Here is a 20,439-nt window from a genome sequence, read left to right as displayed (position 1 = left end):
GGTGACTTTTGACCTTTCTTCTTGGTTGAAGCCAGCTGCCCTGCCGGGGAGAAAGGAAACACCGTATCCCCAGAGTTTGTAAGAAAAAGGGAAAAAAGCCTGCGTTCTTGGTTATTTTTGAAGGTGCCGGGAGAACTCGCCCCGGAGAGCTCGTTAAGAAGGACGCAGGCCTGCAAGAGTCCACTCTCCCCTCCCACAAAGGTACTGATGTGTTTGCCTCACCTCCTGCCCCGGGGCCTGCTGCTCTTCGAGTCAGTCCTTAAAAGGAGCAGTGGGTGCCACATTTGTTCTTTCTGGTGCCAGGTCTGTGCTGTTTCACTTCGCCGGCGTCAAGTGGATGCTTAATGAGAGGCTGTGACGCAGGCCGGCAGACTTGAGAGAAAGCAGCCTCAGTCTGTGCTTTCTGCAGCTAATCTCCCTGCCTTCCCAGCCTCGGGTTCTCGCCTCGGTGAGGTTGTGGTCACCCAGGGGCAGCCCTCACTCAGAAAGAGCTGCTTGCTGGGGTCTGTGCATACTGATAAGTGACTGGAGAGGCAGAGTGAAGTGGTATCTTTAGTTTCTCCTATTCCCTTGACCCCCCCTTCCTGACCAAGTCCCCAGAATAAAAAGAGATAGATAGCCACATGGGGATTGTAGCCATTTCCTTTATGGGTTTTTTTTTTCGGGGGGGGGCATGGGGGGTGGCTAGTACCATCTTTTCCTGTTTTTTCCTTTTTTTTTTTTAAGATTTTATTTTTTTATTTGAGAACGAGAAAGAGAGAGAGTGAGAGAGAGCAAGCATGAGCAGGGGGAGGGGCAGAGAGAGAGGGAGAAGCAGACTCCCCACTGAGCAGGGAGCCTGATGTGGGGCTCAATCCCAGGACCCTGAGATCATGACCTGAGCCAAAGGCAGATGCTAAACTGACTGAGCCACCCAGGCACCCCCATCTTTTCCTGTTACTCCTGTCCCTGAGGCCAGGGTTGGGACTGGAGTTGACTGGTGGTCAAACTCTCCAAACTTGCGCCTAGTTAGATAGCTAGGGATTCCCCAGTTACCTGTCCCTTGACCATAGGAAAATACAGTCATCCTGCTCATTTGGGCGAAAAAACCTTAACTCTGGGAGGCATAGAGCAAACCCCACCAGGGAGGTTTGATTCTGGGGAAAATAATAAGCAAAGACTGTGGTGGAGTCCATGAGATTACCACTGGTGTTAATGGAATAAACGAGGAAACGCTGAGTTAGGTAAGTTGGTATGTGGACTTAAGGGAAATGCTGAGGGCAAAGAATACCCCAGTAAGAGCAGGGTCACTTTGTGAGGCCCTTAACTCCAGTCGACTCCCCCAGGTGAATAAAGGAAGCTCACTGCCCTAGAAGGCTGAGTAAACTTTACAAACCATCCCTTATTTCCCTGAAGTGTACCAACCCCAGTGATGATGAGACCAAAAGAGGAGGTAAAGGAGAAAATCGAAAACGAAGTAGACAGAGATCAAACCAAATAGCTACTTCATTTATTCAACACATTTGACTGAGTGCCAGGCTACTGTTCATAGAGTGCCTACTTAGTGGGCGGGGCATGTTTTGCATACTCTTTAATTTTCTTGACAACACTTCAAGGCTGTTACTGGCCCCATTTTGCAGATAAGGAAACTGAGGCTTTGGGGGGTTAACTTGATCAAGGTCGCCCAGCTAGCTGATGACAGACTTAGGTTAAGATTCAGTCTGTTGGACTCCAAGGCCCATGTCTATTCCACTACCATGCTGCCAGTCCTCCAAAAACATACCTCCCTTGCAATCTGGTCTGCTGCTCCCTTCTGCCCAGGTGATAGGGGCTCAGGACAGAGCTATCTTCTGCCCTTTCCACCCTCCTTGTTATGAGGCCTTAAGTCAAGCTGTCCTCTCCCTACTCTGCAGAAAGCTTCCTTCTCTGTTCCTCCAGCTCTGTGCCTGGGTTCCTTAGAGCTCTGTCTCATGAAGAACTTCCCATCTTTGAGGAGAGTCTTGTCAGTTGGTTGGAGAAGAGGTTCTGAGAGGAAGTCTCCCAGCCAGGCCTTTAAACAAGGGAGCCAGGAATTGCTACAACCAGGCTTCCGTGGCCCTGAGGTTTGTGGAGGGGTATCCACGCTTCCCTCCTGCTCCATAGCTGGTTCCATCTGAGGGGAGGAGGGTGGCCACCGTAGCTGCTGGCTCCCTTATCCTGAAGAAGGGCTCCCCCTTTTTTTGAGAAAAGCTCAGTGATACTTGCCTGACATTACAGTCTTCCTACGGGGAAGATGTCCTGGGCCAGTCTCCACACTCTCCAACCCCTAGTGACTCCCAGGACAGCCTGGCAGAGAAGCCCTCTTTCTCGATAGCCCTTCATAACCCAGCTTTCTCTCCTGCTTAGGTCCTGTTGTGAGGGCTGAACCAGAGTTCTGCCCGAATGCTATATCCCCATCCCACAGTCAAACATACCTTGGCCTACACTCCCTAATGAAGGCCCATCTGTACAGTTGGTAGCACTGGGGGTTTGGGGAGTAGTTTGTGAATCTTAGAATTCAAATTCTTGATCATGATTATTTTTGGAGACGTCTGAATTCAAGGGCTCTGCCTGAATCTGCTCTTCCCCAGCTCCATCCTTTGGGTCATGGGTCAAGTCCAGGGTCATGCTCCAAGTGCATCTATGGATGACTGGAGGGCAAGAGGAAACTTGAGCTTGGAGTCATTCACCTTTACCTATTCATGTCTCACAGGGGTCTTCTTCCCACGTGCATAAGAATATTCCCAAGCCTTTTCAAAATTCCTCTAATCAACCCCAAACCAACCTCTTCCACCCCTTCACCTCATGCCATTCTCAACCAACTTCCTCACTCCCCACTACAGGAAGTTGGCACCACCCACTCACTGGCCTCTCAAGTGTCTTCCCAGGTGCCTCAGCTTTCCACCCGACTCCGAAGCCAGGAAGCTCCCACCTGGCGGGGGCGGCCCTTGCCGGGTCCCCCATACAGCCAGCAATGAGTCCTCAGAGTCTAGAGTCTGTCTGCCCCTAGCCCTCCGTAGATTCTAGTCCAAACCCTTGCTACTCAGCCTGTGGTCCAGAAACCAGCAGCCCAGGTGTCACCAGGAGCCTAGTAGAAATGCACATTTCCAGGCCCACCGCAGACCTACTGAACTAGAATCTGCATTACTCTGCACCCTCACGTGTAAGGAGCACACTGATCTGCTGACAAAACACCCCGTCCTCACGCTTCCTGAGTAGAGGGGGTGGAGGGTGGAGCAGGAACCATTGAGGAAGCCCCAGCTGTGACCCCACAGTTTAGCCCTCACTGACAAGGGAGCATCCTTGGGGATGATCTAGACACTCCCTAGAGAAACCAGAGAGGCTGGGGAGGCCCGGGAGCTCAGCCGAGAGGAAGAGCCCCCGCAGGGCCAAAGAGGAGGGGAGCAGAGGGGGCCACAGGGGGAGAGCCACGCGTGGTGAGGGAGGAAGGGGCACCTGCCTTTTCGAGCAGAGGTGAGATGGTTCTCTCTGGGCTCCTACCACCGTCGCCAGCTCCCGCCAGGCTCTGCCAGCCAAGAGCGGCTCCTGCTGTGCGGCCTGGGGCTGCGGGAGGACTGGGTTTCTCCCTCCCTCTTGCTGGCGGAGACATCATCGCCCACCGGCCGCACTGCCGCTAGTGGGTGCTCAGGAAATGTTTGTTGAATCGAATAATTCACCAGCCGTGGGCCTTGGGGGAGGGGCGGGGACGGAGACTAAGTAGGAAAGACGCCTCCCGAAGTTGTACTGAGCTAGAGTCACTTTCTCTGTCCCTTGTCTGAGTCCTTGCTTTGGCGTGCCCGCGGTGCAGGGGAGGTGTGGGGGGGGGGGCGGGTAGGAGATGGCAGGAAATGGCCCCGAGCTACCCCCTGCACCCCGATGATGCTGTCTTGAGGGTACACTTGCTGTCTGACCTGGGTGTGGGGGAGGGTATCCCTGATGATGAGCTCGCCACCCTCCTGTGGGGAGAAGAGGCTGCCCTCTCCCCACCCCACCCCAGGCCGTTTCAGAGAGGAGCCCTTTCCAGGGACCCTCTCTTTTGCGGAGGAAACCTGAGCTCTGTTCTTCTGTCCCCAGCTCAGTCCCTACCTGCTGTGGCCTCCCTTCCTTCGAGGCTCAGCCTCCTCTTCCAGAAAGGCTAGAGGCTGCCAGCTGATGGCTGAGATTCCCCTGCTTGGGCCATCCTGGGAGTTTGGGGCTGTGTGTCCCCTGGGTGCGAGGCAGAGGCAGGGGAAGGGGCTCAGGCCTGGACTGGTCCTGCCAGCTACCGAGGCTGCCTGCACCTGAAGAGGCAAAGCCGCAACTGGAAAGAGAAGCCAGGCCTCGGGGGTGACAGAGGCCAGGAGAGCTAGGTGCCGAGTGCTTCTAAGCCTCCAGTTCTTGCCATGGCAGGGAAGCTTGTGGCCTCGGTGGCAATGGACCCAGGACAGGGCTCAACAGCCTCAGAGACCAGGGGTGGCATAGGAATACACCAGGAGCTTTACCTGCAGGTAAAAACACACCTATGCACGGGATGTGCCCATGAGGGGCAAGGAAGGACAGCTCCTTGCCCTCCCAGTGTCACCCCACTAGAGAGTTTGCCCAGCTGCTCAGACCGCCACAAGCCACCAGCATCCAGATACTCATCGCACGCAAGAGTCCTGCCTGCGTTCTTCCCTCCTCCTCTCCCCAGCCTGGCCCCTGTGCTCCCAGGAGCTTTGCTCAGCATCTTCCTGCAGGGCCAGGCCGTCCTGTCCTGCTTCTCACACCTCCTGGGCCCCTTGCCCTTTGGCTCATTCCTCTGGGGGGCCTGCTTCGTTGTGCCAAGCCCTGTTGGGCCCCAGGCTTGCCAGACCTGTCTTCTCTGGGCTCTAGCGGCCCTGCTCCTTGTGGCTCAGAACAAGTCTGTACTTCCGGCTCAGCCTGGGGGTCACTCCACCCCAGGAGCTGCTCGGAGCCATCCGGCGAGGACACAGGGTTCTCCTGGGCCCCGGGCCTTGAAGTGAGCGTGCACATACTCTCCCTGGACCCGGGGCTACTGGCCCCTCCTAGAGAAAGGTCAAGGGGAACCAAGTCTGTGCTTTGTGGAGAGCCAGGGACTGGACTGGCTGTGGAGTCTCCTGACTCCCTTTTTGGGCCCCCTGGGGATCCTGGGGCTGGGCTGGTTGCTGGGGCACTTGTGGGTCGGCCCAGCTCCATCCTGCTCTGCTTCTGTGAATGCTCCTCCTCACTCCGAGTCTCTCTGGTACTTTGGCTTCCCTGAAACAAGACATTGGCCCTGCTGGCTGGCGGATTCAGAGCTCATGTCCCTAGCCCACCCCATCCTGTTCCCAAGCACCCACCTCCTGGCTCTCCAGCTCCTCCTTGTCTTCCTTCGTTTCCCACCTGTAGGAACACAGCACTTGGCAGGCCCTGCTCCCACCCACCGCCCTTCACATCCGTGGCTCGGTAGCCAGTGGCCCCTGTTCCCAGGGAGCAGCCAGAGCTGGAACAAGGCCCCAGGAGGCATCCCTTCCAGCCTGACCTTGTTCCCCAGCCAGCCATTTCCTCTGAACACCACCCACTTCAGCACCATCCCAGGTCCCCAGCTGCTGTTTGTGGCCAAGCCCGCAGCACCTCGAGTTCCGTGGGGACTCTGGACGTGTCCCTGCCTGCACTGCCTGGGAAAGGCATGCCCAACTTCCCCGGGGGCAAGGCAACTGCTGTAATTACTGCCGGCCTCCCCACCCCCAACCTCATTAACCTGCCTCCAGGCAGCCCCAAGGGCTGGAGCGGACACCTGGACCAGTGCTGGGCCTGACCTCCCAGGGGCAAGGGAGATCCAGGAAGCCCAGATGCTCCCCCTGATTTTGCCCGCTGCCACCTGTTACCTGCGGGCCCTGCCGGTCAGCCTGTCTGTCCCCCGGGCTTTGCTTCGTGTGGCCGACACCACTGAGGGTCTGCTGGGTTGCCCACCCCGAGTAGTACCACCTGCAAGAGATGGTCCACAAATTAAGGAGAGAAGAGGGTCATGGCAGCCCAGCTCCTTCACCAGCTCATGCGACCCTGCTCCTTCTCTCCCAACTCACCTTTACCATCAAGGGACAGTGGTGGGGGTTGTGACTTCCGGTGGCTCCTGGGACCTAAGTGAGGCAAAGGAAATGGAGAAAGAGTGGGGTGATAAAGGATCCAAAGCAGTCACACCAGTCTTCCAGGACTGGGAAGCTGTCAGTCTTTCTCTTGGTCCAGGTGTGGATCTTCTGACTCCCCAAAAGATCCCGGGTCTGGGGATCAAGAGGGCTGGGTCTCTGTGCTCCCTTTGCCATTCCTGGCTAGGCAGCTGGTGGAGTCTCTCCAGCCCCAGCTTCCTCATGTGTAAAACCAAGGGGACTAGCCATTCTAAAAGCTCCGTTCCTGTAACAGGCCAGGGGCAGGGAAACGAGCTTTCACCCATGAGGGACCAACTTCAAAAGGATCCCAGTGCAGACTTCTTGTGAGCCTCCTCCCCAGACCTTCTGGGGCCAGAACCCAGGGGAGGAGCTGTGGGTTTGGAGGGTGGGGAGGTGCCCTGCTCTGATAATGAGGGAGAGGAAGTAAGATGTTCTTCCATGCCTCCTTCCAGCTCCAAAAATAAGTGGCACACCAAGAGACAGAGAAAGGAGAGGAAGCACTGCGGGGGGGTCGGGGGGGGGGAGAGGGGGCTGTGATAAAAGCCAAGGAGGGAAAGGGGGTGAGGTGGGTCTTGGCTCACCCCTGGTGCTGCCCACCCTGGCCGGACCCTCTTCCCAAGGCTTGCCGGAGTCCTGTAGCCTGTGGAGCCAGAAGGTCAGGCTTCTTTGGGGTGGACACAAGCTACAGCAAGACCCACGAAGCCACTGCCTCCCCCAGCCCCAACCCCAGAACCGACGGCAACAAGATGATGGTGGGCCCAAGAAAATGGGGGACCCGGTGCCCACCCTGAGCCCAAGTCCCCACCACAGGGCCCGGGCAGACCCTTAACCACCCTGGAGAGGGTCCCACCAGCCCTCCAAGAAGCATCCACAGTTAGTCCTACCCCAAGCCCCACAAGCATGTCAGTCCAACGAGCTGCCCAGCCCTGCCACCCACGTGGGCTTGGCCTTGTCCAGGTCCCATGGGCGGCGCCAGTCACCCTGTGCGTCTCTATGCCTGGCCACGCGGGCCAGGTCGATCTGCTCCCGCTCCTGCTTCCACTGGGCATAGTCCCAGCCCACCTCCACGGGTCCCCCCATGGGCCGGTGGGGAACTGGGCCTGGGACCAGGCCTGGACTCTGGGGCTCCCGAGCACCCTGCAAGGAGAAGACACTCAGCACCATGGGGAAGAAGCAGGAAGCCTTGGACTTGGAGTGGAAATCTGGATATTACCAACCCCTGCCCCTCAAGGTTTTGACATCCCCATCTGAAAATGAAATCCGTTCCATCTCTGACACGTTCGTTCACCATAGGCACGGTTTCCACCCCCTTGTTAGCTGTGTCTTTGGGGCAAGTTACTTAACCTCTCTGTGTATCATTTCCTCATCTGTAGAATGGGGCTAATAATAGCACCTATCCACTGGGTCATTGCAGGGGTGTGTGGACAGGCCCAGAGTGGAGAGGCACCCAGCCGCAGTGAGCAAGAGCCAGGCCTGGGGGCTGCTGCCACCTAGAGGTCACACCTGGCACATGGCCCACCCCAAGGCCCCCACCTCCTCGCCATCAGAGATCCAGTTAGGGTAAGGGGCTGACCTCTGACATACCCCATCAGGGTAAGGCCCGCCCAACGTGGAGACTGGCCAGAGAAAGGAAGAAAGAGTGGGAATTCTTGCTGGTGCTGCCTGGGCCATGTCCCCAGAGATAGGGGACATAAGTGACAGCTTCTCCGCCTCCCCCAAATGATGACTGCCACTTTCACGTCCCTGTTCCCTCTTGAAGATGTACTTTCCGTGCAGAATCCGAGCTGATGGCCATCTGCATGGAGGGGGTCCGGCCCAAGCCCCTTCCACGTGACCCCTCTGCGCCCTGGTTCCTTGCTCTGGTGGGCTTCTCACTTACGATCCGTTTGGCCTGGGGGGAGGCGGGATGGGCAGTGTGGCACAGCCTGGTAAGAAGAGGCTGCTGGCCTGATTCCTGGGTTTCCCCCACCCACCCTGCTCACCTCAGCTTTGTTTTCCATGGTCACAGCCAGCTCTACCCGTTCCCCCAGGCAGAAAGTACCAGTGTGGTCCTCCACCTCCTCATCCTCAAGCATCTCATCGGCTGCTCCAGGTCTGAGGGGTCTTGCCCAGTTCCGGCTGACCACCCGCTTCCCCTGCAGAATGAGATGTCGTGCCCTCAGACCACATGGCCAGTGCTGAGCAGGAGCTGGGGACGGAGTCCCCTGGGAGGTTCCCCAGGCTGGGTTCCAGCCCTGGCCCTCCCTGGAATGCCCACAGAGGAGCTGATTCCGTGGGGCATTCACATGCCAGTGGCATGAGGTTATCCAGGGACCGGGGCCACCCCGGGGTCCAAGATGCCACAGCAGCCTGTCATCTCTGAGCTGGGAAATCCAGAGCACTCAGACAATGGGGCTTTGTCCCTCAGACAGTGCTCCTGGCATTCAGCCCCCCTTCTCTGTCCCTCTAGGGTTGGGGGTTTAGGAGTGGCCTGTGATTTGGAGCATAGGTACAGGGCTGCGGGGCCCCTAACTTTCACATTCACCTGGAAAAGGGCATGAGGAGGATTCTATCTGGTGGCCTTTCAGCTGTGGCCCTTTGGGGTCAGAGGGACCGCAGTGGGCTGGGCGGCCTCAGGCTGGGAGCTGAAGGGTGAGCCCCAGAACTGGAAGTGGAGGAAACAGAGGAGCGGGAACGGTTGTCCTTCCCAGACATGGGCTGGGCCTCCGGCACCTCACCACCCTCTCTCCCTGCAGGGGGGGCGGGGTGGGGGGGCTTACGCCGGGGACCTGGCTGATAGTGACAGTGAGGCCATCGGGTCGGAGGAATTCCGCTGTGGACACGGCCATGTCCCCCTGCTCCGCCTGCCGCCGGTCTTCCTGGATCTCCTGCGGGAGGGCCCGGGGTCAGCACAGGCCATGGCCCCCCAGACGCACACAGACAGGCCTACACAGAGAGACACCAGTGGGACCACCAGGGGGCAGAGGCACCGCATCACAGCGTCCCCGAGAGCCTCACAGACTTTCCGAGATGGACCACACCACCATAACTCTGGCCCCAGGCCTAGCGCCTGCAGGGAAAGACCACGGTGCAGGGGTCTGGGGGTCAGACAGGCAGTGCCAACCCAGCTGGTCCTCCCGGCCCCCGTCACGACCCACTCACCTGGTACCTGCGTAGTAAGGCCTGGTTCTTCTTTCGAAGGGCAACGATCCTCCGATCCAGCTCAGCATCCTTCTCTTCCTGCCTGCTCATGGGTGACTCGGCTCCGTGAGGCCCCTGCAGAGGGCCGGTTGGAGGGGTGGGGGGGCAAGCTCCTGACTGCTGGGCCCATCCCTTATCAGGCCCCTAACTTTGACATTCACCTGAGAAGCATATTCTTACCACAAATGGACCCCGGCCCCAGAGCTAGGCTCACAAGGGGAGATGGCACGTGGAAGGCCCCAAGTCCCCACCCTCCTGGGCTTCTCTGCCTGTCTCTCTGCCTCCTCAGGGGCTCGGGTCAGGGCCTTATACCCAGGCCTGCAGCTCCCAGCAGTGGGCTGCCCCTCCCCCCGGGCCCTCCAGGGAGCTCCACTGCTGAGCAGAGCCTGGAATGAGAGTTATAAATGGCTCTGGCAGCGGAACCTGCCGTGACTGGGAAGTTGCCAGGGGATTCAGGAGGTCGAGGGGGGGAGCTGCTCGGCTCCCAGGCCCAGAACCACAGGAAAAAGAGAGGCCCCAGCTGTGTCCTGGGCTCCCAGGCCCTGGGCCCCACTCCCCAGGCTTGTGCCCAGCCTGTGGGAAAGAGCGGCTCCCACGAGCCTGGCCTCTCCAGGTCTGGAGAGACAGCCAGTCCCGTGGGCGGGCCCAGCCAGGGAGCCACCCTAAGCAAGCCAGGCCTCTGCCCCGAGACCCCAGGTCTCTCCCTGTCTGGCCGCAGGGTCTCCATTGCAGCCAGTGCCCCTGCCCAGCCCCCCACCGGCCTAGGCACAGCCCTCGTCCTCCCAGGCCCAGCTGTCCCCAGCTGTCCCCAGCTGCCCCCAGAGCGTGAGGGCCTGGTGTCCCAGCCTCCGCCCCAGCCCCAAGAAGCCCCCCGCCAAAGGTGAGGTGCCACTCACAGCTGAGTGCATGGCAACAGTGGGCACCGAGAGAATTCCAGAGCAGCCCCGGGGGAGCCAGGGCAGGAGGGAAGCCGGAGCGCTGAGCCTACGGAGCCGGAGCCGGGCCTCTGCTGGCCTCTCCCTGCCGGCTTCACTGCTCAGCCCACGAGATCATGTTGTGATTACAAAAGACTCCTCTGGGCTCCCAGCCAGGAATGCGCACCGCCACCCCCACCCATCCACTCTCAGAGGGCAAGGACCAGGGCGCTGGCCCTGCCCAGCACCTCTCCCAGCCCGGCCCAGCGTCCCCAGAGACACAGGCAGGAGCCTCTCTCTGTTGGGTTGAGCCCACACAGGGGGCCTGGCTGCTCCAGGCCCTGCCTTCTCTGAGGCCCTATGCCCAGCCGAGCCCCAGCCTGCACCTACCTGCAGATGGACGGGCAGCCAGCATAAGCCTCCATCCCTCCCAATAGTGAAGAAAGGCCTACAGGGTGCAGCTGAGCCCCTCGGCCATCCTAGTCTGAGGGCCCCCACCTCAAATGAGCCTCCCTTTACCGTCCTTATCAGCTCAGGTTTAGCTCATTTGAAGGCATTGAGAAGCTTACCTCCCCTAGGCCACCAAATACAACTACATACCCGAAATAACACCATTAGCCGTTCCTTTAGGTTGAACATTGTCTTCCCTGTGTTTTAAAGCCCAGCCACTTCTGAGAGGCTCAGCTGTTCAAGTCTCCCCTCGGTGTGGGGAACTGGGCCCTCCTGCAGGGCCCATGCTACCGCAGTTCCGAGTCGGCCACCAGCCCTCCCCACTCAGGGTCCTCACTCCGGGCCCTTCCTGGCCTTGCTCTCCACGTCTGGCCTTTCAGCCTCTCCCACCCCGAGAAAAGAAGCAGCCTTTCTCAGGAAAATCTCTCCCCAGTTCTTCCCAATACAGCTGAGGCTGGTCCCTCTGCCCAGGGGAGCAGCTTGCCTGGTGATCCCACTCTGGGAGCCTCCAGGAGCTGGGGCTTGGGGTGCTGGGGGGGGGTCTCTGTATCAGGGGTACCTGTGGTCTCCTTTTTTTTTTTTTTTAAGATTTATTTATTTATTTGAGAGAGCGAGAATGAGAGAGAGCACATGAGAGGGGGGAGGGTCAGAGGGAGCAGCAGACTCCCCGCCGAGCAGGGAGCCGGATGCGGGACTCGATCCCGGGACTCCAGGATCACGACCTGAGCCGAAGGCAGTCGCTTAACCAACTGAGCCACCCAGGCACCCCCTGTGGTCTCCTTTAATAGCTACGAGGCCCCAACCTCCAAGCCCTAAAGGGAGGGTCAGAGGTCACTGCATCCCCCACATCCCTGATTGCCCAGGCCTCAGTTTCCCTAATTCCATGCTCTGTCTCCAGAGCAGAAAGCCCCACTGCTCTCTCCTTCCTCCCCAGACCAGCCCAGTCAGCCAGGGTTTCAATCTCTGTTCCCCTTGAACCGTGTCTTCCTGCCACCCTCCCACCCCCTCCACCGTCAGCCTCTTTCCTGGCCAGGCCTTCACACAGTACCCCTGGCCCCACACCCAGTCTCCACGGCTCCAGAGTTCCCATCCTGCTTGGAAATGCCACCACACTCTCTCTTCCTTTCCTGCCGGATATTCCCCCTGAGTCAGACTCCCAGCAATGGTGATACACCCAGGCTCCTCTCCCTGAGCCAATCTCTGTCTCTCTGTCCTTCTCCCACCCTCTCTGCATACTGCCTGAAACAGGTTGCTGAGTTCCAGCCTAGCCCCCGGAAGGCCAGAGGCAGGGCCCTGGTGGGGTGGCAGCCCAGCTTCCCACCACCTGCCCTACAATGTGTTGTTGGAACTGGGAGGCCTGCCCAGCACCAGCCTGGGATGGGGAGATGCACCAGCTGAGACCTAATGTTCTCCATCATCTTTGGAACCCAGGCTCCCCAACCAGGCCTGGGGCAGTGGGGTGTAGCTACAGGAGGCTACAGGGGCAAGGCCAGGTCAGCTGTGCTCCTCACTCCTGTTCCCAACTCTGTTGGGGCGGGACAGCTGCAGGGGAACAGGAGGCCTGGGTAGCAATCCAGCTGTCTCATAGGGTGGGCGACCCGGCTCTTCTGGAAGGGCCTGCAGGCAGAGACTCTCCTAACCCAGTGACAAAGGCCTCGGGGCCCATCAGGCTGCAGCCCCACGTGCCCAGGACAAACCAGTGATCAGATAGGACCCCACAGTTGCTGGCCCCTCCCTTCCCAAGTGTTACACAGTATGTCATACCTCAGAGCAGCCCCTACATTCTCCTATATTCTCCAGAGTCCAGGATGTGTTTATCTGCTACCCCACCAGACAGAGGCTCTCTGAGGACAGAAATGGTGAGCCAAGTGCCTCCAGATCCCCAGGGCCTGGCACAGTGCCCTCATACACCACAGACCCTGAGGTGCCTGGGTGGCTCAGTCGGTTAAGCGTCTGCCTTCAGCTCAGGTCATGATCTCAGGGTCCTGGGATCGAGCCCCGCGTCGGGCTCCCTGCTCGGTGGCGAGTCTGCTTCTCCCTCTCCCTCTGCTGCTCCCCCTGCTTGTGCTCTCTCTCTCTCTCTCAAATAAATAAATAAAATCTTTTTTTTTTTTTAAGATTTTATTTATTTATTCATGAGAGACAGAGAGAGAGAGAGGCAGAGGGAGAAGCAGGCTCCCAAGAAGCAGGGAGCCCGATGCGGGACTCGATCCCAGGACCCTGGGATCATGACCTGAGCCGAAGGCAGACGCTTAACCATCTGAGCCACCCAGGCGCCCTAAATAAATAAAATCTTAAAAAAATAATAAAAATAAATAAACCATAGATGCTCCCTCAGCACTTGCAGAGCAAATACATGCGTGAATAAGCCATGCTGTCCTGTGCAGGCCTGTAGGTATTCTACGCATATGCTTTCACCGCCTTTCTGCACCCAGAACACACGCAGCCTGAGGCCGGCGGCAGCAGCGAGGGCCCCTACAAAGTGTAAAGGCCGCTGTCTGGGGAAGGTAGCGGGGAGACCACGTGTCTGTTACTCCCTGCCACCACTAGAGGACAGCAGAGTCACAAAGCCTGATGAAGTGGGGGTGCTCTTTCCCTTCTTCCCTCGGCTCCCCAGCTCCTCTCCCTCTGAGTCTCTCTAATCCCCAGACTAGAGAACTCCTAGCTCGGCCAGAGCAGAGAAGCGATACAGTTGTAGAAGCCTCATTTTACTGGGGTGCCTGGGTGGCTCAGTTGGTTAAGCGACTGCTTTCGGCTCAGGTCATGATCCTGAAGTCCCGGGATCGAGTCCCGCATTGGGCTCCCTGCTCAGCGGGGAGTCTGCTTCTCCCTCTGACCCTCCCCCATCTCATGCTCTCTCTCTATCTCATTCTCTCTCTCAAATAAATTATTAAAAAAAAAAAAAGAAGAAGCCTCATTTTACTGACGAGGAGGCCCAGAGAGGTAGCAGTATCGGCCCGGGGCACACAGCCTTTGCGTCACACCTGAGACCAGAAGCCAAGGCACCTGCCACCCAGCCAAGCACTCTCCTGCCCCACCCCACCCCCAGCTGCCCTCGGAAGCCTGTTTCCACAGCAACTTCACCCTGTGCCCTCGTCCTCTCTACCCTGAGGTGGACCCGTTGTCCTAGCACCTCAGCCATGGGTCCTGGTCACATCTCTTCCCTGGCTGGTCTCCCACCCTCTCAGGTGGCCTGCCAGCTGGGCCCACAGCCCCACACCGGGAGCTGACCATATTTGGGCGGTATTTGTGGTCTGTGGGTTACAGACCCCGAGCTCATCCTGAGGACAAGATGGCTGCAAGTCTGGGGATCCTCACTGAGGAGGAAAGAGGAGAGAGGTCTGCAGGGGAGGAAGGGACTCTCTGGACCACACACCGAGACTGGGAGCACAGACCTGAGAGAGGCCCCACTCATGGGCTTCATTCACTGCTTCCAGAATGGCTGCCCCTGCCCGTGGCTGATTAATAACATTTAAGCACTCCGGCCCTTGCCTGCCCTCAACCTCATCCTAATATGAGGCAGAGTGGGATGGGGGAGTCCCGATTAACTTGACCCTCACTGGCTATATGACTTAGCTAAGTCCCTTATCTCTCTGGTCCTCATCTGCAAAATGTGATGTACCTACTCCTCCGAGTCGTTGGCAGATGAAGTGAAATAACATGTGATATCCACATCTGGAACGATGTGCGACCCAGAGTAGAGGTCACCATAGTTTGCTTCTTGCCTCAGGTGAGCATGGGAGCTACGTTCTGGATGCTACCACTGACGCATCCTTTGAGGGGCCCCAAAGGCTGCCTCCTGCTAGCCTGCTGGGATCTGGACACACTGAAGCCCCCTGAAGTGTGAGGCTCACTTGTAACCTGGTGGGGAGATCCTGAGGCACCCCCTCAGCATCCTCTCTGAGCCTCCCTTCATGCTGACCCCTGGCTGCAAAGCCTGCAAGGCCAGCTTCCTGCCCCACGCCGACTGCTCCCCCACCCCCACCCCATGCCTGTCCCCTCTGAAGTCCCAGCTAGTGCTGGTGCTTCTGGAAGCAGCCTCTGTGCTTCACCTGCCTCTGTTCCAGCAGGGCAACAAGAGGGCCCAGTTCTGAGTTCACATCCCAGTGCCCGGGCACCATTCCTGGCGGGGGCCGAAACTTAGAGGTCACCAGTATCACGTTCCCAGCTCTGGGTGTGCGGATGAGTACTGAAGAGGATGGGCAAGGCTGGATCACATGAGCCAGAGAATAGGCAGGCGACCCTCCAAATGGGAAAGGTCAAGAGGGCGGCTTAAAGCCTCCTGGGTTTCCTTTCCTGCAAACCCATTCCCCATCAGGGCCAGTCCTGGCTCAAGAAACTGCTCTCCTGACTCCTCCTGGCCTGAGGTCTGTGTGGAAGCCTCTCAGGGCAGGCCAGACTATGCCTGGGTGGGGAGGACTCAGAGTACATGAGGTAGGGCAGAAGGGACAGGCCCTGGCCAGGCTCCAGCCTCTCCCGAGAACAGACATGCCAGAGCAGGGTGGGACTGAAGCCCTCTGAGGCATCAGGAGGCAGAAGGAAGGCTGCTCTGGGGACCCGCTCCTCCATTCTGCTTTCCAGGGCACACCCAAGGCTGGGACATCGCAAGATTTCCAGCTCTGGCGCAGCGGCGGTGAGAGATGAATCCTAGTGTGTGACTGAACCCCTGGGGTGTCCCTTGTTGGGGGCCCTTTTCTCCACCGTGAGTGCAAAGGTGACTTCCAGTGTAATTTTCCCAGGACCCAGGCCTGCCTCCCACCGCCAGCCCAGAGCTGCCCACCACCAGGAGCTGAGCGCTGCCCTGTCAGGTGCTCGCCCACCATATTAACGCGGCACCTACTGAATGCTCTCTCTGGCCCAGACGGTGAGGGAACCAAGAGGCGAGACCCCGACTCCACCTCCGAGGCACTTGCCAACACCAGGCTGCAGTTAGCCTGAGGCCAGGGCAGCACAGGGCTCAGGCCAACCAAGGAGTTTTCCAGGTGAGCTTCATGGGGATGAGCAGATTCAGCAAGGGGATGGTTGGGAGAGGGCATTCCATAAATGAGTCACGGGAAGCGGCCATGGCACAAACAGGAGGGTGTGTTCGGATCCTGGAGGGAGGGGCTGGGTCGGGCAGAGCAGTGGGGGTCCAGGGAAGAGTGAGCAGGGGGGCCTCGGGAGGCCTCAAGCAGTAGCATGGGGGTGGGCAAGGTGGGGAGGGGAGGAACCAAGACAGCATCAAGGACTCAGGCCTAGGGGTCCTCACGGATGTGGGGAGCAGGCCAGCTTTGCCCCCATGCACCCAGGGGGCTCTTGCCTCGGGGCAGGCAGAGAGATTGGAATGCTGGCACGGGACAGGCAGGCTCTGGCCCTCCCACTTGCAGCGTACCACAAGGGCCTCCGAGGGGAGGGGGGGTGGGGGCATACCCTCTGGGCATAGGGGGAAAGTCTGGCAAGGTTTTGAGGAGTAGAAAGAAGAACAGAGGCCCAAGAGAAGGCAGAAGGATTGTTGAGCCGGCCTGTCCCACTGAGACAGGGAAGGGCCTTTGGAATGGCCAAGTGCATCACCCAGCCTGGTGGCTTTAAGACAGGGAAAGAACAGCCTGGGTGAAAGAGAATGTGTTGTAATGCCTGGGACACCATGGTCACCACAGGGAAGAGGAAGCATCCTCGGGGCGGGGTGGGGAGAGAAGTGGGGTGACCAATTGTCCTGGCTTGCCTGGAACTGACCCCGTTTGAGCACTGAAAGTCCTGCATCCAGAACACCCCTCGGTCCTAGGCAAACCTGGATGTTTGGTCACCTTAGGGGGAAGGAGGGTACTACAAGAGGCTAGGGCAAAGAGGGAATGTCGTGGGAGCCTCTCAGTAAAATACTCAGTGATGCCAGAAGCCAAAAATGGTGACGTGTCCAGCAGGAAGACCCCAGGGTGAGCAAGGGCAGGAATGATGAGGCCAGGAAGACAGTAGGTCATCGGGGCTAATCCTGGCAATAATAAGAAACACCATGTTGGGGCACCTGGGTGGCTCAATTGGTTAAGTGTCCGACTCTTAATTTCAGCTCAGGTCACGATCTCAGGGTTGTGAGATGGAGTCCTGTACTGAGCTCTGAGCCTAGTATGGAGCCTGCTTAAGATTCTCTCTCTCCTCCTCCCCCAGCCTCTCCCCAACCATGCACACATGTTGGGGGCGGGGGGAGGGGACGTGCTCTCTCTCTCTCTAAAAAAAAAAAGAATACCGTGCACTTACATACAACCCTGCCAAAGGCCTTACACCTGTGATGTGATTTGATCTCATCAAACTTTGAAATCTGTGAATTAACTAGGGCAGGTGTTGTTAGCTCCTTTTTGGAGATCAGGGTCAGTGACCTGCCCAGGAGTCTCTGTGGTGGGGTGGGGGTGGGGGTGTCTCCCCAGGGCACCTTGCTGCATCAGTGAGGCCGATGCCTAGCCCTGCACACTCTCTCCAGCGCATGCCCAGGACCAGCCACCTTTGCCCTGTTGACATGAGAAAACTGTCCACCCAAACTGTGTAAAGACACCGGCTCTCGGGGCACCTGGGTGGCTCAGTCGGTTAAGTGGCTGCCTTTGGCTCAGGTCATGGTCCCAGGGTCCTGGGATCGAGCCCCGCATCAGGCTCCCTGCTGAGCAGGGAGCCTGCTTCTCCCTCTCCCTCTGCCTGCCTCTCTGCCTACTTGTTCTCTGTCTCTCTATCTCTCTGTCAAATAAATAAATAAAATCTTAAAAAAAAAAAAAAAAGACGCCTGGCTCTCCTGCCTCCCTCCCCAAGCCACAGGGCAGCCCAGGGGCAGGGCGGTGCCTCGCTGGCTCTGCTGGCAGGGATTGAGGTCACAGAGAGTGACATCCTGCCTGCCTTCTTGGCCTTCACTGTCAGTCAGCACCCTCCCTGAGAACCCCCACCCGCAGCCTCTATGGCGAGGGGAGACTCCCTTCCGCCTCTCCTCTCCCTGAGCCCAGCCTCTCCCCTCCCAGAAATGTCTCTTCTTGCTCCTCAGAGTCCTTTCTTCTCCACTCATGACTTTCTGGCAGGGAAGACCACCTCTCTCAGCCAGACAGTAAGTCCAAGCACTTGAACATTCACCAGTTTTTTTTAAGATTTTTTATTTATGAGAGAGAGAGAGAGAAAGCAAGAGCACACAAGCAGGGGGAGCGGCAGGCAGAGGGAGAAGCAGGCTTCCCGCTGAGCAGGGAGCCTGATGCGGGACTCGATGCCAGGAGCCTGATGCGGGACTCGATCCCAGGAGCCTGGGATCATGACTTGAGATGAAGCAGACGCTTAACCGACTGAGCCACCCAGGCGCCCCAAGTTCACCATTTCTAAGGCATTGTACCCAAGGAAGGAGCGGACACACCCATGGTTGAGGCTCTGCTCACTCACATCTTAAGGTTGGGCAGGGAAGAATCCACACACATCCTCCTCTGCTGTAAATTCACCCTGCCGTGCACACCACTGCTGCAGGCCTCCCCCGCCCCACCCCGGCCCCGGTCGCTCTGTCCTAGCTTCTCTGTCCGCCCCATCAAGACAGGTGCACCTGCTCTGCCCAAAGCCTCCTTGCCTCCCACAACCTGCCTGTAGGACTCAGACCCTGACTCCAGAGATGGTAAGAATGGAGCGTGGAGCCCAGGGCATTGGGCCCCCACTGCACACCTGAGCCCTGCAGCCCCACTGTCCCCTTTGGGGGGTCCCTGAGGATGCAGGCCTCCTTTCAGCCTCCTGCCAAAGGCTGGGGGTGGGGGTGGGGAAGTCATACCACGAGGGTCCCCCGAAGGGGAAAAGGAGGATTCCCAGAAGAGGGGGGCTTGCAGGGCAGCGAAGGACGGGGCATGGGTGGATGCAGGCAGTGCCATTCCCGAGATGTGGGCTGGAGGGTGGGATGCCACAGGAGCCCACCTCTGTCAACTTCCTGGGGCTCTGGCAGTCCTCTGGGCTCCGACACCCTGAAGGCGCACAACTGTGTATGTGATGGATTAGTAACACCCCACCTTCTCATGAACCAAAGCCCTTTGCCCACAATGTTACTAGAGCAGGCTGGAATTTTTCTGAAGAGCATTCCTGAAAGGAAAGGCAACGTAAGGAAAAGAGGCTCAGGCTCCAGATCCGGAGGTCCTGATTGGTACTAACTACACACTGGCTGGGGGACCTCAGGCAAGTTTCTCAACTTCTCTGAGTCCTGGCTTTTTTTATGTATAAAAGAGGGGGAAATAATAACCCCTTTCTCCAAGAGCTGATATGAGATCATTGATAGCACCTGACACAGGAACACTTTCCTTTCCTGTCTACCATGAAATAAAGGAGAATCACTTTTCCTTTCTCTCCATTTTTCAAATTCTTTTCTTTTTTTTATTTTTAAGATTTACGTATTTATGAGAGAGAGAGAGCCCGCGCACTCGCATGTGCGTGGGAGGGGCGGGGCGGAGGGAGAGAATCTGACTCCCTGCGGAGCGCAGAGCCCACCGTGGGGCTTGATCTCAAGACCCTGAGATCATGAACTGAGCTGAAATCAAGAGTAACCGACTGAGTCACCCAGGCGCCCCTCAAATCATTTTCTGATGTGGTTATGTTACTTCTGTTTTTACAGCTCTTAACAGAGACCAAATTGACATACCATAAACTGCACAAATTGTGCAATTTGTTATGTGCCGTGTGTATACTCCATAAAGTCATCACCACAATCAAGATAAGAAACATATCCAACAAACCCTAAAGTGTCCTCATGTCCCTTCTAATGGCTTTTTTTTTTTTTTAAGATTTATTTATTTACTAGAGAGAGAGTGCGCACATAGGGAGGAGGGGCAGAGGGAGAGAGAGTCCCAAGCGGACAACCCACTAAGCGTAGGGTCTCAGGACCCTGAGATCCCGACCTGAGCTGAAACCAAGTCAGTCACTTAACAGAGTGAACCACCCAGGCGCCTCTCGTGGCTTCTTCTACCTCCTCCCAATTCCTACCACACTGTCCCCAGGCAACCACTGATCTGCTGTCATTAGTTCACATTATCTAGAATTTTACAAAATTTACAAAATGTGTATTCTTATGTCTCACTTCCTTCACTCAGCACAGTGATTTTGAGATGCAGGCATGTTTTGGCGTGTATCAGCAGTTCGTCCCTGTTTACTGCTGAGTGCTATTCCATTGAACGCATGCCCCACGATCTGTTTATCCATTTGGCCTATCGATAGACATTTGAGAAATTTCCAGTTTCCGATTGTAGTTATTGCAAACAAAGCTACTATGAACATTCAAGTACAATCCTTCGTGAGGACCTGTTTTCATTTCTCTCGGGTATGTTACTTTTTTTTTTTTTCTTTTTAAATCGGGCATGCTACTTTTTAAAAATGAATTTAGGGGCACCTGGGTGGCTCAGTCAGCTAAGCGTCTGCCTTCGGCTCAGGTCATGATCCCAGAGTCCTGGGATCAAGCCCCGCATCGGGCTCCCTGCTCTGCGGGAAGCCTGCTTCTCCCTCTCCCACTCCCCCTGCTTGTGTTCCTTCTCTCGCTGTCTCTCTCTCTGTCAAATAAATAAATAAAATCTTTAAAAAAATAAATAGATAAAAATAAAAATAAAAATGAATTTAATGCAGCTCAGCTGCAACCAGTCGTCCATCCAGGCTCTTTACCAGGAGGCCTGGCAACAGTGGCTCTTATAACTTCTCTGCTTTCTCTGGCGTGCTTCCGATTGCTCAGGGTTCTTGTTCTCCTTGATCAAAACGGGCCAACGAAGCCCTTTCGTCTAGCTGAGGGTGGGAGTGTTAGCAGGCTTCAGTTTCACCCAGCA

General features: G+C 57.3%; 1 protein-coding gene across 4 annotated transcripts; it reads right to left on the bottom strand.

The window, feature by feature from the left end:
• Positions 1-1,467: 1,467 nt before the first annotated feature.
• CCDC9B (coiled-coil domain containing 9B) lies at positions 1,468-10,357 on the bottom strand. Of its 4 annotated transcripts, XM_064570683.1 has the most exons (12): positions 10,199-10,353; positions 9,264-9,377; positions 8,882-9,047; positions 8,647-8,766; positions 8,105-8,257; positions 7,888-8,013; positions 7,060-7,259; positions 6,704-6,762; positions 6,042-6,095; positions 5,844-5,943; positions 5,316-5,358; positions 1,468-5,232 (listed from the first exon to the last, which is right to left on the bottom strand). In XM_064570683.1, the coding sequence occupies exons 5-12, from the start codon at positions 8,195-8,197 to the stop codon at positions 4,696-4,698; spliced, it is 1,212 nt and encodes a 403-aa protein (XP_064426753.1). In that variant the 5' UTR covers positions 8,198-8,257; positions 8,647-8,766; positions 8,882-9,047; positions 9,264-9,377; positions 10,199-10,353; the 3' UTR covers positions 1,468-4,695. The 4 variants fall into 4 exon arrangements, with proteins under 4 accessions (XP_064426753.1, XP_045756310.1, XP_045756311.1 ...); XM_045900354.3 differs by lacking the exon at positions 8,647-8,766 and having other exon boundaries at positions 8,882-8,989; positions 10,199-10,357; XM_045900355.3 differs by lacking the exon at positions 8,647-8,766.
• Positions 10,358-20,439: the final 10,082 nt, after the last annotated feature.

Source organism: Mirounga angustirostris, unplaced genomic scaffold, assembly GCF_029215605.1.
Source record: "Mirounga angustirostris isolate CCGP_5_RB_7025 unplaced genomic scaffold, mMirAng1.0.hap1 SCAF_9, whole genome shotgun sequence".
Lineage (NCBI taxonomy): Eukaryota > Metazoa > Chordata > Mammalia > Carnivora > Phocidae > Mirounga > Mirounga angustirostris.
Note: the sequence above shows the minus strand (reverse complement) of the source record. Positions and strands in the feature narration are given on the sequence as shown.